Source organism: Ascidia mentula, chromosome 1 (genome assembly GCF_947561715.1).
Source record: "Ascidia mentula chromosome 1, kaAscMent1.1, whole genome shotgun sequence".
Taxonomy (NCBI): domain Eukaryota; kingdom Metazoa; phylum Chordata; class Ascidiacea; order Phlebobranchia; family Ascidiidae; genus Ascidia; species Ascidia mentula.
In genome coordinates this window covers 4,300,088-4,317,017 of record NC_138566.1, presented here as the reverse complement: position 1 = coordinate 4,317,017, position 16,930 = coordinate 4,300,088, and the positions used below count along the sequence as shown (strand labels likewise).

At 37.2% G+C, this 16,930-nt stretch overlaps 1 protein-coding gene across 2 annotated transcripts; it reads left to right on the top strand.

Moving 5' to 3' along the window:
- Positions 1 to 366: 366 nt before the first annotated feature.
- LOC145911886 (uncharacterized) lies at positions 367 to 4,456 on the top strand. 2 transcript variants are annotated; one of them, XM_082999333.1, is made up of 11 exons: positions 367 to 495; positions 651 to 821; positions 896 to 1,018; positions 1,093 to 1,245; positions 1,430 to 1,531; positions 1,935 to 2,051; positions 2,185 to 2,246; positions 2,471 to 2,567; positions 2,932 to 3,031; positions 3,473 to 3,619; positions 4,187 to 4,456. In XM_082999333.1, the coding sequence occupies exons 1-11, from the start codon at positions 438 to 440 to the stop codon at positions 4,365 to 4,367; spliced, it is 1,311 nt and encodes a 436-aa protein (XP_082855459.1). In that variant the 5' UTR covers positions 367 to 437; the 3' UTR covers positions 4,368 to 4,456. The 2 variants fall into 2 exon arrangements, with proteins under 2 accessions (XP_082855459.1, XP_082855453.1); XM_082999327.1 differs by having other exon boundaries at positions 1,932 to 2,051.
- The last annotated feature ends 12,474 nt before the right edge of the window (positions 4,457 to 16,930 follow it).

Here is a 16,930-nt window from a genome sequence, read left to right as displayed (position 1 = left end):
AATTGTTTTTTGAAGGAATAATTATTGCAAAAACAATCCTTTGGTTTATCTCTAATTGGTTCGTCAAAGCCTATCACTATTAAAAAATTACTGCAATAATGTTGGATAGCACTGATGTGAATTATATAGGCGCGTGGTTGCATGAAACAGTTAACTGGAAAGGTGGAGGACGCATGGTTGAAACAGAAGTAAAAAAAAACAACAATGCATACCGACAGATATGCGGATTTGATGAACCTTGTTATGTGAATGATTGTCAGTGGTGTAAGTCATATTATCAGTCGTCATATATTACATAACGAAAAAAAAACATATGTGGTGTCAATATTTGCATATACAGGCGTGAGACAAACGTGTTACTTTTTGTGTTGTTGTGTTTCACGGGATAAGCAAATCATTTGCTTCAAACCAAGAAAAAGTCGGATTATCTTTACAAAATGTACCTTCTTTTATTGGCTGTGATTTCATCCAAGACAACTCTATCAATTGTGGCAGGTATACATTTATTGAATTGTGTGCAGTTAAACTTATTACAATAATTACCAGCACTGAACACAGTGGACTCTTTAAACAGCAACATTCAGTTTTCAGACAGGAGACAAGTATACGGGCTTTTCCCATTGTTGCAAAATCACAAATTTAATTTTCAGGAGATAAAGTGACTTGCGAAACGCAGTTTCCTTCATTGAACCACTCGATCTCCAATCTGATTTGTCCCCCCCATTGCCCGCATAAGCAAGACTCAACGTTGTTATGTGGAAGAGGTGTCTACAGTGGAGGACCCATTTGTCTTGCTGCAATACAGGAACAACTTATTGATGGTGAGACTCCTTGCAATATCTTGAGCCACATGTATAGGTACACGCAATAGGCCATCACTATATGTTGTTTTGAGTTTCTGGTGGCGCAGTTGAAGTTTACAAAACACGGGAGAAACAATCGAATTCTGGATCATTTCGAAACGATGTGGAGAGCCACAGTTGCAAATCCGAGAGTGCAACAATGTATTCCTTCAAAAGTATGTGTTAAAATCCGCGTAAAAATTGCACTCTTCATTGCCTATCGGAATTATATTTTATGATTTATTTCCAGTGACTTGTTCAACATCCGGCGATACCCAGTACGTTATTACTGACGTCATTTGCCCTCCAGGCTGCAAAGGACAAATTTATTCATGCGGAAACAATGCTTTCCACTTGAATAGTTCGATATGCTCGGCTGCGATCGAAGCGGGAATACTTACAGGTGCAGTTTTAATTCATTCAAAAAAGTATTCAACTTTGTTTATGTTGGTCAAACCTGTTTAGCTATCAAAAATAGCAACTGCATGCCCAAATTCTTATTTAGAAATAATATTTTTGGGGGAAAACTTATTGCAACACCGTGCACTGTGAAAGCTTATAGGTTGTAACAGATACAACGTTTTCAGTATCTGGTGGTGGGGTGAAAACATACAAGTTTACCAACGGAAGCAACATATTCACTGAGCACAAAGCCATGTGCAAAAGTCAATCCTGGTTTACGTTTTCAGGTAGGAAATATTTAGCCAACGGAATCCAACAGCCCAATAGCTCTAAACCTACTTCGATAAACGTTTAAGGACCGGTGATTGTCCACAAAATTTTAATTAAAAATAACCACAGATCGTTCATATTTTCTGGAATCCAAACAATGTAAAAAAATGTACCTGAAAAAACATTTAACGGATGAAAAGGCTTAAGAACCGTTGCTTTGATCGACAACACCTTCTTTCCCTTGACAAAACACACGTTCTAGCGTCAACTAACATTACAATTTCGGTGGGTTTATATGCCCGCCAAATCTGTGAAATGAATATTTGCCGACTTCTTTCTCATTTGCGTATAAACAAATGCATATGTCACGTAGAGCAATCAACTTACATTTTCAAACCCCCTTACGATCCTTTATAGCAGATTTGAGCGTTTGTTCTTTTGGAAACCCTTGTCTCAACGGAGGTTCATGTGTTGATTTGTTGGGAGATTTCGGTTGTATCTGTGGTTCCGATTATACCGGCAGAAGATGTGAAATAAGTAAGTTTAATGATTGACATATTTTTGCAGAAAACACAATGGGCCTGAAACAGGCACCCTTAGTGACGTTTCCAACAAGCGCGCAAGTAGCTAACTTCGTAGTTTTAATTGATTTATTTATTTATTTGCTTAGTGTACTGCTGCAAAACAGCGAATCCGCTGTTTCAAGAAGATGACTGTGAATATGGGTGGCAGGTATTACGACTCGTTTTTTTGTTTTTGTCGCAAAAAACCTAACAAACTAAAATAGTTTTAATTTTTTCGTTACGTGTTCACATAGGTTGTGTATAGTTAATTCACGCCACTTTTTTAATAAACAATTGATAAATGTCAATTTACTTGATTTATTGTACAAGTTTATTATAACCATTAGTGGGTTAAGGTACAATTCCAAAACCAGAGTTTTTATTAATTTCAAGGTTGTTCAAAACCGTTATGATGGTTCAGTAAGTTTCGATAGAAATTGGGTGGATTACAAGAACGGGTTTGGTAACATCTCCACAGAACTCTGGATGGGTTCGTATTTTAATGAAATGAAATGTTTGCTGAATAATAAATTTCGTAAATAAACACATTTGAAGTAAAATATTTGTGGCTGTGTCGTTCAAATATTAACTGCCACAGAGTCCGGACAACTAGTGATACATTCTTGTGCCAAATACAGAGAATCATAGCAAGAAAATGGTTTTGCTTTGTGCGCTGTGGTGTGTTTGTTAAAATTAAAACCTGTTTGGCTAAATTTCTTTTTGGAATGATAGCAATGCACAATGAATCATGTTGGCAATTGCCCATAGATGCCAAAAGAACAGTTTTTGCTGCAACATTTAAAATAGTATCTGCATTATGACAACATCACGCCAAACACGCTCATTATTGACAGGTTTGCAAAATCTACATCTCATTACCAACGCGTCCACACGGTGTCGCCTTCGTATTGATCTTTGTGATTTCAATGGCAACCACGCCTTTGCTGAATATAGGTAACGGTTTATTATGTTTATTACAATAATCTATATTTTATCCCAAACAGAATGTAATGTATACCCGATCATTATGTTTCAGAGGTTGTTTCTGTCTTGTCATAGTTTTTGTTTTTAATTTGGGCGAAAATATGTTTTTTTTATAAAACATTTTTTTCACTTTTATTGCTGAAATTTCTAACGCAAAATTTCTCAAAATCCAAACAAATACCGGTTGTTTGCATTTTTCCATATATTTTACAACGGACAAATCAAACATTTTAGGGATAAATTACGAAATAATATAAAAGTGAATAATTTTACTGCAACTCTAAAAATAGAGCAAACATACAGATATTTTCGAGTCAAACAAACAAGTCCTAGATACGACATTACAGCTTTCTGCATTATGTCAAATGTTTTTTGCACAAAAACATTTTCTTGTTGCAATCTTGCATCTAGTTCATTCAGTATTGCTGATGAAGAAAGTCTCTATCGAATAACTTTCTCTGGATATTCTGGAACTGCCGGAAATGCCATGGATGACGGCAAGAAGACATATACCCAAAGTGGAATGCAGTTTTCGACGAATGACAGAGACAATGATAAGTGAGTAAACTAACCAAACTTGTTGTTATATTATAGCTGGAAATAAGCAACTTTATATGTAAGGAAACCTCTAACCTTACGCGAAATCCTTTCCTGGTAATAAGCAAGACTCTTTGGCGAACTTGTTAGAAGCAGTAGACAATTCTACCTCTTACTAACAAAGCATAAGTTTGTCTGGCATCCCGCTAAGCTGGATCAGCCACTTTCTAGCGGGATCTCAGAAATAAACCTCCCGGTTGAGGATGGAAACATGGGATCGCCAAATATAAATGGCCCGCGTGCAGTGGAGCGATCATGCCTTGCTATGCAAGGGCATGGTAGCACTTCTGCATTTAAATTTTTTGACAAATTTAACATATTAAAAATTTGATCCGTGAGTTGAATAACACGCTTGAAAACACATTTCAGTGCCATCATGTTTATTCTGTCGCGTTGAATGTCTAATGTAGGATGGGAGTAGAAAATATGGAGATTGAATTACTAACAGCTGTTCCACACAGAAGACCGAAACAGAAAAACATCAAAAGCACAGATAACGAATTCTACCAAAACTTTTTTATGTTGCAGGCATCGAAATTTTGAGTGCGCGCCGCAAGGTGGCGCATGGTGGCATAATGCTTGTGGATATGCCCGACTCAACAGTGTCTGGTCGGATATTTCTAACAGTAAGACTACATTGAGCTGGTGGACTTGGAAAAGCCAATATGGCGGAATTCGAACCTCTAGAATGAAAGTGAAATGCGCATAAAAGTGACGAAAATGTGTAATCTACAAACTGTTTAATCTGTGGATGTGCGGTAAATATTTGTGTTTAAACTAATGCAACACTTTGACATAAATGCACCTTGAAAAAAAAATTCAAATATGAAATCTACGATGCCCTAAGGACGAATTGTATTTTCCTATATAATACCTATAGTTGATCCTGTGTTTAAGGAAGTGCTTTGTGAGTGTATTATTATTATCCATCTTCGTCCGGTGTTTGTGTTTCAAATCTTTTCATTCCAAAAACCTCATATCATAGCATGTATTTTACATAAAAAATTCCTTCTCATTGTATTTGGTTCATTTTTCGTTTTTACGTGGCTTCGTTCTTTCTTATTCCAATGACGTGAATCGCTCATAAATCGTCATGTTCTGCCCAATGTATTTTTATTTGCAACAAAATGAAAATTTAATGTGTTGAAGCGTTTTCTATCAATCATTACCTAGAGATGATGACAATTTTAAACTTTGTCACAAATTTATAAACCTTGTTCATCATTTTGTAACTAACCAAGGGTTTTTCCAAATAAGAACTCGTCAACTGAATAAAGAAAAATGCGTCACAGACGTATGTCGTCATCCACAGTAATTTGATGCTTTTTACTGAAAGCCAGATTATGCGGGTTAATGTTAAGTGACGCAACATTGCACTTGTTTCAAGATTGCTAATACAAACGCTGGAAGCCAAAGGTCCTGATCAAGATACCCGGTTTATCATCAGAAAAATCACAAAAACGTGAAAAGAAATGTGAATTTTCCGACTTACGCCGCGATTCCTTTTTATTTAATTGAACGCAATCCATTACCCCGCCTTAAAAAGCCAATACAACGGTGTTAAAACAGCTGAGAAGCATATTGTGTTATTATTGAAATCTGCCTTCACATATGTCGTCTGCATTCCTCCTGTGACGTAACATTACCGGCAAAACGGAATATCACAACAACATGTTGTCCAAGCTTTCTTATGCAGACGCTGGAAGGAAATTGCCCTGATCAAGGTACTTGGTTTATCAACTTAAAAATCTATACGCACATAGTTTAGACAAGGGGTAAGAAGCAAAAATAATTAAGTAGGCAAAATTCTAAATGGTATCAAATAGTGCATGATGAATCACAGTGTCCAGGTCGTTCGCTGGTAGTCAGGTAAAAAAAGGCAAAGCGATTAAATGAGGAACATAGTCTCTCAGCCTTAATATAGCAAAGAATGCACGCCAGCAGAAGCGAACACGAACCACATCCGTTACTCTTTTCTAATGCAAACAAACGACACGGTAAAATCTGGTAGCAAATTGTACACCACCCACGTACAACCACGTTTTTATTGTTATTGTGTGATTAATGTTTCAGTAGGCTCTTCATCCGTTTCATGCTACGCGCATCATCTTTTAAGCTACTTTACTAGGTGCATTCTCACAAATAGAATTTTTTTGGCAATTTCAGCTAAATGTTGATGATATCGTGTCTGTCGAAATACTTGTTCAGAATATATCAAATCTTTTTGGGGATGTAACGACCAGTGCGTTTGCGAGTATAGTGAATGTGCTCTTGAATGTCTCGCTGTCTCTACCAGAATTATCCCATCTTAAAATCAAGTTATATTTAAAATGCAGGTAGAGTTTAATACGAACCAATAAGAGTAAAAAAATCAAAATTTAACAACTTTATCTCAATCACTTCACATAAATCAATGAACACAACTGGATCTAATTCAAATCGTATCTTTCACTATGCATATATTAAACAGACGGAGTTCACTGCAATACAAATACTGTCGCAAGGTGTCGCCTGTGTTTTGGTATTTGTGAATTTTCCAGCAATCACGACTTTGCTCAAAATAAGTGATCGCATGATTTTACGTTTATTGTAGTGATTTAACCAGTTTTTCAAACGCAAGATAATTTGGTCAGCTGAAGGTTGAACAACATACCTGTGATAGCGAATTCAATTTGAACAAAAGAAAATTGTTTCAAACAACCAAATATTTGCAATGGAAATTGACCTGTTGAAAATTATTACTGCTACACAACTTTCCATAACTAACTTTCGACTGCATTGACGTGTTTGCAATAATCAAAATTTACAAATCATCAACATCCAAGCAAATACAAAACAATAAAATCATTCTCTCTAAAACAAGGAAATATTGATAGGTTTTTGAACATCTGAATGTTGCTTTCGTTTAGGTCCGTATGTGACACAACCTATAACCCTACAGACAGATGTAACACACAGACAATAGAAAAGTACAGAAAAACATATGGTCCGATCCTGGCCAGAAAACAAATAATATTATACAAAATGTTCGACATGGGGTTGAAGTTTATGTAGTAAAGTCTGACGCATAGTTCTGCGAAGAACACAATGCTCTTGATAATTCTCTGAAAATCCTGTCTGCACGTTGTCAACATTTGTAAAAAATGGATATTTATCAAAGGCAAAGTGGAGCCTATAAGATGAATTTTGTAAACTGCATACAGATGGCCACAAATCTTAAACAAATCCTATAGTTTATCTCTATGTGGTTCGCCAAAACATATCATTGTTGAAAAATTACCGGAATAATGTCGGGAAGAACTGATGTAAACTCGAACGTCAACGCATAAGCAGGAACTGGAAAGTTGGCGGATGCATGATTCAGACAGGAGTAGAAGGCAACAATGCATACCGACCGATGTTTGGATGCAATGAACCGTTTTGAGTGAATTATTGTCACTAATGTAAAGTTGAGCGTGAACGCATAAGCAGGAACTGGAAAGTTGGCGGATGCATGATTCAGACAGGAGTAGAAGGCAACAATGCATACCGACCGATGTTTGGATGCAATGAACCGTTTTGAGTGAATTATTGTCACTAATGTAAAGTTGAGCGTGAACGCATAAGCAGGAACTGGAAAGTTGGCGGATGCATGATTCAGACAGGAGTAGAAGGCAACAATGCATACCGACCGATGTTTGGATGCAATGAACCGTTTTGAGTGAATTATTGTCACTAATGTAAAGTCGAGCGTGAACGCATAAGCAGGAACTGGAAAGTTGGCGGATGCATGATTCAGACAGGAGTAGAAGGCAACAATGCATACCGACCGATGTTTGGATGCAATGAACCGTTTTGAGTGAATTATTGTCACTAATGTAAAGTCGCGCGTCAACGCATAAGCAGGAACTGTTTACAATGAACCGTTTTGAGTGAATTATTGTCACTAATGTAAAGTCGAGCGTGTACGCATAAGCAGGAACTGGAAAGTTGGCGGATGCTTGATTCAGACAGGAGCAGAAGGCAACAATGCATACCGACCGATGCATTGATGCAATAAACCATATATAACATCATGAATAACGTAAGTGGTGCCAGTATTTGCATATACAGGTGTGAGACAAACGCGTTACTTTTTGTGTTGTTGCGTTTCACGGGATAAGCAAATCATTTGCTCCGAACCTTTGCAACAAATCGAGTTTTTTGAAGACGGGGTTTTTTTACAAAATGTATCTTCTTTTCTGGTCTGTGATTTTATCCAAAACAACTCTATCAATTGTGGCAGGTACACATTTATTAAATTGTGTGCAAACTTATTACAAATTACCAGCACTCTGTTGAAAGAGCAACACTCAGTTTTCAGACAGGAGATTAGTACGGGCTTTTCCCACTGTTGCAAAATCACAAATTTAATTTTCAGGAGATGAAGTGACTTGCGACACGCAGTTTTCATCATTGAACCACTCGATCTCCAATCTGATTTGTCCCTCCCATTGCCCGCATAAGCAAGACTCAACGTTGTTATGTGGAAAAGGTGTCTACAGTGGAGGACCCGTTTGTCTTGCTGCAATGCAGGAACAACTTATTGATGGTGAGACGCCTTACAATATCTTGAGCCACATGTAGGTTCACGCTAGGTCATCCCTATATGTTGTTTTGAGTTTCTGGTGGCGCAGTTGAAGTTTACAAAACACGGGAAAAGCAATCGAATTCTGGATCAGTTCGAAACGACGTTGAGAGCCACAGTTGCAAATCCGAGAGTGCAACAATGTATTCCTTCAAAAGTATGTATTAAAATATGTGTAAAAGCTGCACTCTGCATAGCCTATCAGAATTATTTATAATTTTTTATTTCAAGTGACTTGTTCAACATCCGGCGATACCCAGTACGTTATTACTGACGTCATTTGCCCTCCAGGCTGCCAAGGTCAAACCTATTCATGCGGAAACAATGCTTTCCACTTGAATAGTTCGCTATGCTCGGCTGCGATCGAAGCGGGAAAACTTACAGGTGCAGTTTTTATTCATTCAAAAAGGTATTCAACTTTGTTTTCGTCGGTCATATCTGTTTAGCTATCAAAAATAGCAGCTGCCCACATTCTTATTTAAAATTAATATTTTGGGGTAATTTTAAACGTGGTCATTGCAGACACCGTGTACTGTGAAAGCTTATAGGCAGTGGTTGGATTCAAATTTTTGTTAGCCGGTACTATCACAAAAGTCATATTTTTCAGCGGGTTCTAAGATGCAAAAATCCATTGACACCACTGATGCTAACCAGTTCGCTGATAAAATTTCGTGAGACGGTTCTATAGAACCGGTGCGAACCGCCCGAATCCCACCACTGCTTACAAGGTATTACAGGTACAACTTTGTCAGTATCTGGTGGCAGGGTGAAAGCATACAAGTTTACCAACGGAAGCAACATATTCACTGATAGCAAAGCCATGTGCAAAAGTCAATCCTGGTTTACGTTTTCAGGTAGGAAATATTTAGCCAACGGGATCCAACAGTTCAATTGTTCTAAACCTACTTCGATAAACGTTTACGGACCGGTGACTTTACACAATTTTAACTGAAAATAACTACAGATCATGAATATTTTTCTGGAATCCAAACAATGTAAAAATAACGCACCTGAAACAATATCTGACGGATGGAACGGCTTAAGAACCGTTGCTTTGACCGAAAAAATCTTCTTTTCCTTGACAAAACGCACGTTCTAGCGTCAACTAACATTACAATTTCGGTGGGTTTATATGCCCGCCAAATCTGTGAAATGAATATTTGCCGACTATACTGTCTCATTTGCGTGCAAACAAATGCATATGTCACGTAGAGCAATCAACTTACATTTTCAAACCCCCTTACGACCCTTTATAGCAGATTTGAGCGTTTGTTCTTTTGGAAACCCTTGTCTCAACGGAGGTTCATGTGTTGATTTGTTGGGAGATTTCGGTTGTATCTGTGGTTCCGATTATACCGGCAGAAGATGTGAAATAAGTAAGTTTAATGATTGACATATTTTTGCAGAAAACACAATGGGCCTGAAACAGGCACCCTTAGTGACGTTTTCAACAAGCGCGCAAGTAGCTAACGTCGTAGTTTTAATTGATTTATTTATTTGCTTAGTGTACGGCTGCAAAACAGCGAATCCGCTGTTTCAAGAAGATAACTGTGAATATGGGTGGCAGGTATTACGACTCGTTTTTTTGTTTTTGTCGCAAAAAACCTAACAAACTAAAATAGTTTACGTGTTCACATAGGTTGTGTATAGTTAATTCACGCCACTTTTTTAATAAACAATTGATCAATGTCAATTTACTTGATTTAGTGTACAAGTTTATTATAACCATTAGTGGGTTAAGGTACAATTCAAAAACCAGAGTTTTTATTAATTTCAAGGTTGTTCAAAACCGTTATGATGGTTCAGTAAGTTTCGATAGAAATTGGGTGGATTACAAGAACGGGTTTGGTAACATCTCCACAGAACTTTGGATGGGTTCGTATTTTAATGAAATGGAATGTTTGCTGAATAATAAATTTCGTAAATAAACACATTTGAATTAAAATATTTGACGCTGTGTCGTTCAAATATTAACTGCCACATAGTCCGGACAACATAGTCATACATTCTTGTGCCAAATACAGAGAATCATAGCAAGAAAATGGTTTTGCTTTGTGCGCTGTGGTGTGTTTGTTAAAATTAAAACCTGTTTGGCTAAATTTCTTTTTGGAATGATAGCAATGCACAATGAATCATATTGGCAATTGCCCATAAATGCCAAAAGAACAGTTTTTGCTGCAACATTTAAAATAGTATCTGCGTTATGACAACATCACGCCAAACACGCTCATTATTGACAATTTTTCCACATATTTTACAGTATCGCTGCAAGTTTCCGTCTCATGTTTTCAAACTGTATTTACAAAAAGTACCTTACATGGCTGCTGCAACAAAAAAAACAACACGACATCCAACACATAGTGGTCAATTTCGGCCAAAATTTTCATTTTAGCCAACAAATAAAGGATCAAACCTACACATACATCACTGACAAGTTATCTAACGGAATATCCGTCACAACAGTGCAAAACATATTTACGCTGTTGCGTCACTTCGGCGAGCGCCCGGGCGTTCCTTGAATATTTCATAGGCTTCAATTATTCACCTATCCGCACACGAACATTTGTCGCTTACCGTTAATCTGGTTTATTGCGTGGCATCCCGTTTCACCCAAGTCACACTGTGTCGACCTTTATTGCTTTAATACATTTAAAATGGCATGGTATATTCCCACATGCGGAATATACGAGTTTGATTCGGATTTTTTTGGTTACGTGGCAATATTAATGTTTATTTGCGACCGTTGTAATGAAGGCTTTAAACATTTTTTGGAATAAACAAACATTCATGCAACTTTGCTTGAGCAAAAAACGAAACGAAAAACTTGTTTTTAGAGAGAGAAAAACAACGCAAAACAGTTTAAATCTACCAATCCCAATCATACAAAACTCCATTTACGCAGTCACATTACGGGAAAATATTTTGCTGAAAGTGCAAACATGATCGCTGTTGGCAGACAGTTGTCAAGCGTCGAAAATATTTCCTCACCAAACAAAACAAAAAAGCTAAAAAAACGTGTATCTATACTTTGAACGGAAGCTGGAATTTCTATTACATTGTTTCCAACTATTCACCAATATTAACTTCACACCTCGGTCGCAACACACAATAACTGATACGAGCGTAGCCTTTTCGATATATAAAAGCACTTGACCCGAATGAACTGTCCGCTGCCGTTGTGTATACCAGTGCGACAGCTGGTCAACTATTCGCTCGAACAGGCATACTCTACTGTCCACTTCATACGCCACCGCACAGCCACTTATATCCCATTCCTCGGGCCAATTTCACGATGATTTGCCCTCTCGCCTATTCTAGGGATTGCTAAGCCTTGTTGAGGTCCATGCCCCGCCTTGCGGGTTTTCTGGTATACACAGGCAAGTGTTATGACTTGTTATGGGCAGGCAGAGTGTTAATAACTATTTCAAGAGCTTGGAAGTGGCGCGTTGGTGGACAGTTTGTTGTTAACAACACCCCGTATTAATCTGCTGACTGTTGAGCGTAGGGTTACCAACTGTGTTTTCATGTCAAAAGAGAAGAAATACTGTACACACAACTGAAGCGAATCAAATGTTACTCTACAAAATGCTTACATGGCTCCTGATAATTAGGCCTATGCGTAATCGTTGCCAGCGTGAATTCATGAGTGAAACTGAATGCATCGTGCACAATGCGTCATTAATCCTTGGTGTCAACAATATGTGCGCCGTACAAAAATTGGTTCACATTTCGACTTTTTGTTTGGGTTTAAAACATTTTCATATTTTTATAGATGTTGTTTCTTTTTGCGATCATTATAATCCATAGTGAGAACATGTTGCCAACATACTTTATTTGTGTGTTTGGTTAACCATTGTTAACCAACAGTAATTTGCCGTGTACTCACAATTTCCAGATGATCATCAAGTATAATCGCACCTTTAACTTAAATGCTAAACTAACAACTTTTCAGACTTCATTCAACAACTGTCCCAGGAATTTCGGAACGGCGCGCTTGCCATCATTCACAGTCACGAATCTCCACAACGTCCCGTCACGTATTTGCATTTCAAACGCGATATGCATTTATGTCACATATGCACTGGGCTCGTACGTAACCGCAATTTGTAGTCTTTCAAGTTTTTCTTGTGCTGTTCTGGAAAGTGATTTATCTTAAAATTGTGCCATATGTTTCATTGAGAATATTTGTCAATAGACTTGTATGTTTATGGTTGGCGATATTCAACCATTACTCACTATGTGCCTGCCCAGTATTCGTGGCGTTCGAAAGCTCCAGTGAAAGCAACAACACAGCACAAAGTTATTATTGACGTCATTGGCCATATTGGCGCACAAACAAATGTTCAACATACTCCAGAAAAGTATTAGACTTCAGCTTGACATTTGAAATTAGTAAGGTTATGATAACGCGAAATCCGCCGAATTTGCTCAATTCACAATCATGCTAAAACATAAACGATTGCCTGTCATTACATTCTTTCAAGCTTTAATGGACTGTGGAGTTACATAGCAAATTTACGCTTGACCAAGTCAACCTCGTAAAATGCTAAACTTTTATCGTCAAATAAGTAGTATAACTTTAGCCAGAAATAAATAACGACTAAGATCAGCTTCCTTTAATTGCAGGTCAGCACCATGTACTCATTGTAAATAAATCGTTAACTATCATTTGTATTTCATGTCATGGTATATACCCTGGAAATACATCAATCATCACATCACTCACATCCTGTATTCGATCAAATACATATCCAGCAGCTAAATAAGTCCTCACAATGTTCAGCCTAACAGGATAATCTGTGTGACGCAATGAGAACGTGTGAAACCAACACTACAGTGCACAAGATTGCTGGAAAACGATCAAAAGCTTTATTTTGTGTTCATTCCGTTCCGTTGCCTAAAACTTCAATCAACCATTGTGTTCAAACTACCATAAAACATTGTGCAATTGGCTCGGAAGCACAGAAGTGGAAATTGCAGCCTTGGGTATGTGGGATATGTCAAAAAGAAAACGATTTTTGTAAATCTGGAAGTTTCTGCATTTTCCCATTTCAAAGGAGAAAGGCTTTTATCGAATCAATTTACAGTTTCCAATTGTCCGCTAAGTGGCGCATACGAGAACTAAGATGGTATACTTAGAACCCCAGTTGCAAATTCACGCATACTTTTGTGTATTCAGGATTATCTTACATAAACTGTTTTTACAAATAAAGTAAACAGTATGACCTGTGTTATTTTTTGGATAATTACTATAAATTATTGTATATTGTATAATCAAGTTCAAAATTTAAACGAGGTTATTCAAAAATACGTGAAGATTTTTTGTCCGCAACAAAAACAACTGACACCCTTACTTGTTGCGTAGTTTCGAGGTTTGAATAATAAATTAAGTGTGTAATAAAAACTTAGGTTTTATCCAATACGTTCAGCGCGTAAACATTGGATCTGCGTATCATCATTTACATCCGATCTGGAAGTGACGCTTTAGTATCATGACTGTTGATGCAGTGACTAAAGTACTGGCAAATAACGACAATTACGGCATTGAACACGAAATCTTACGTTGGTTAGATGTGATGGGTATTCACCCCTCCTATGTATCGTGACATGCTATATTTGGTGTTCACTTCTACATTGCCTTTAGTTCAAGCTAACAAGTTCCATTGTGATATCGAATATGTAAGAATCATAACTTAACACCAACTGCACTGATGAGACCTTATAGGTCGAAACAGTGGCCATCTGCATGCAGCTTACACAATTCAAATTAGATACTGTTTGTTGGTTGCAGCTCTAACATACAAGTAAATCAGGTATATGTAACAACCAATTACGGTCTTGTTTTCGGTAAAATATAAGGATTGTCACATTAAATCACACTTCAAGCCATAGCATTGATAGTTTATTTGCCGTAGCATCGCATAGTGTGTTGGCATAGCGAAAAGAGTACAATTAATTCGCGAAAACCCTAGCCACGTAATATGCTCAAACAATCATTAGTTTGAGCATATTACGTGGCTAGGGTTTTGTTTGCTCAAACAATCATTAGTCAACGAAATAAATGGCAATCTAATGTCGTAATTAGGCTAAAGGGGACATGTGGTTCAGAGAAAAGGAGATCAATTATCAAAATTTCAGATACTGTATTGCCATTAACTTCACCATGATAAATATCCGATAAATTTAGTCTAACTGGTATGACGTGCATCTAAGTATGATGCGTGAAGATACAGGTGAGGTGTTGAAGTACAGAAAAAGGCTTCAGAAAGGAGATTAGCTGGTAACAAACACAAACAATACGTAGTGGAAAAACACCGTTTTAACAAAGTTATATATAACTTATATACATATATATACAGAAGATATTTAATCGGTTGAAAGCTGTTGGTGCGCTTTAAAGATGTTTGTGTTGTTGTTACTGGTCTACTTTTGCACGGAGCAAGTTGTTTTGACTCATACCGGTGGGTACATTTAAAGCATTTTTCTTGGTCATATAACAATATATATAGTGCTTATTATAGAATAACGTAAGTACTAAAAACACCGCCTTAGTAAATAGTTTTTCATAGTATAACGAATGCAAGTAGTTTTTAAGTCAATGTAATGAAACTATGAGAAGTTTCAAATTGAATTCAGCTGATTTATTATAAATATTGAAAGGACGATTGCGCCCGCACGAACATACTCAGTTTCTTTTCAAAATCGATTAAAACTGAGGGTGCCCATCCAGGCGAAATCGATTTTTCAGCTGACTTCAATTTGAAAATTCTGAGAGCTACATAACATTGACTTATTATCAAAATAAATTAGTGTCTCTGGTGTAATACAATGCCAACCAGAGGGCTAAATTCTGGAAAAATTAAGGAACCAGTCTTTAACAAGTAGCATTTACATACATGTATTCGTTTGTTTGTTTCAGTCACATGTGAAACGGATTTTGCATCGTTAAACCATTCAGTCTCGGAAATAATTTGTCCCGGAAACTGCTTGCATCACCGAACCTCAGCACTATGCGGAATTGGCATCTACACCAGTGGACCAATTTGCCTGGCAGCAATACAGGAACAACTGATTGATGGTGAGATGCCTTGTGTATAAGTTTTTGCTGATAGCTGTGTTGACCATTCTTTTATCATTGTTTGTTTATTCCACAAAGTTTCTGGTGGTTTAGTTAAAGTTTACAAAACATCTGGAAAAAGTTTGGTTTCTTCCACATTCCGGAACGGAGTAAAAAGCCAATCCTGCAAATCAACTTCTCCATCTGCTTATACTTTTGCAAGTATGCTTACCTATGTCTAAAAACACCTCTTACCATGAAAGAAATTGCTCGTTTTCTTTCAGTGACTTGTTCAACAACGGGCGATACCCAATACGCCATCACCGACGTATTTTGTCCACTTGACTGCAAAGGTCAAACTTATTCATGCGGAACTGACGCGTTTCACTTGAATAGTTCGATATGCGCCGCTGCGATTAGGACAGGAAGCCTAGCAGGTACTCACTGTACGTCATGAAGTCTATTGTTTATACTTTAACATTGGTCGGTGATTGATTCATACGTTTTGTCAATGAAGAGGTTGTTTTCACAAAACCAAACTTCTTCCTGCGCCACTGGCTTTCACGCAGGCGAAATTTTCAAAAAATGCCAATAATTCAAACACTTTGCGAAAAAAAGTAATTTATTGTAAGAAAAGAAGTTTCGCTTGAAAAAAGAATGTGCTTAGATAAGAATTGAAGATGCCTTTTTGAATGAAGCAGGTAAACCAAATCGCGTTTTATACACAAGGTTTTTAATGCTCTACAATTTGTATGGATCACAAACCAAATTTCGTACTGTAGTGTCTGGTGGCAAGGTGAAGATGTACAAGTACACCAACGGAACAAACATATTCGTTCCTATGGATGGAGTTAATGGAAATATTTGTAGCAGCCAATCCTGGTTTACGTTTACTGGTAAGAGAAAATCTTTGCATAATTTTGTAGACTTTAGCACAAACTGGGTTTCCAAATACACTATTTCCGCCGAGGACTTGGCCTTGCACAACATATCCAGAAACAGGCAAATTTTCAAAGAGGGTAAGAGGACTTCGGAAACCTTTTCATAAAAAAAAAAAACACTGTTTGTTAGTTTTCAGAATGCCTAATTCTAACTTTTACATACCCAACTAATGAATGATATATAGAATGCTTTGTAATTTGTCTACACAAAATTGAATAAAGGACCAAAGTTAGTTCTTAAACAGCAGTGTTTCCCAAACTTGTTTGTCCGCGAAACTCAACAAGTTTTTGAAGTCAAAAACTCCAAGTATACATAGATATTTCCATCGTATGTCGACGTTGTTTTCTATCAATTGGATCAATTCTTATCTGCCATTTCCTAATACATAGCTGACATATTAAACATTTGTGAACTGAAACAATAAAATATGCTCAGGGAAACCTTTCTACTTTTTTATGGAACCCAATAAGGAAAACGTTAATGTAGGCAGCAAAGTCATTTCCACCGATTAAAGCAAAGCAACATTTAAGTAAAACAAATGTAGTCCCCATTCCACTGTGCTCGCATAACTTGTTACCAGATGTGAACGCTTGCTCCGTCGGAATCCCTTGTCTCAATGGAGGAACATGTGTTGATCTGCTTGGAGATTTCGCTTGTGTCTGTCCTG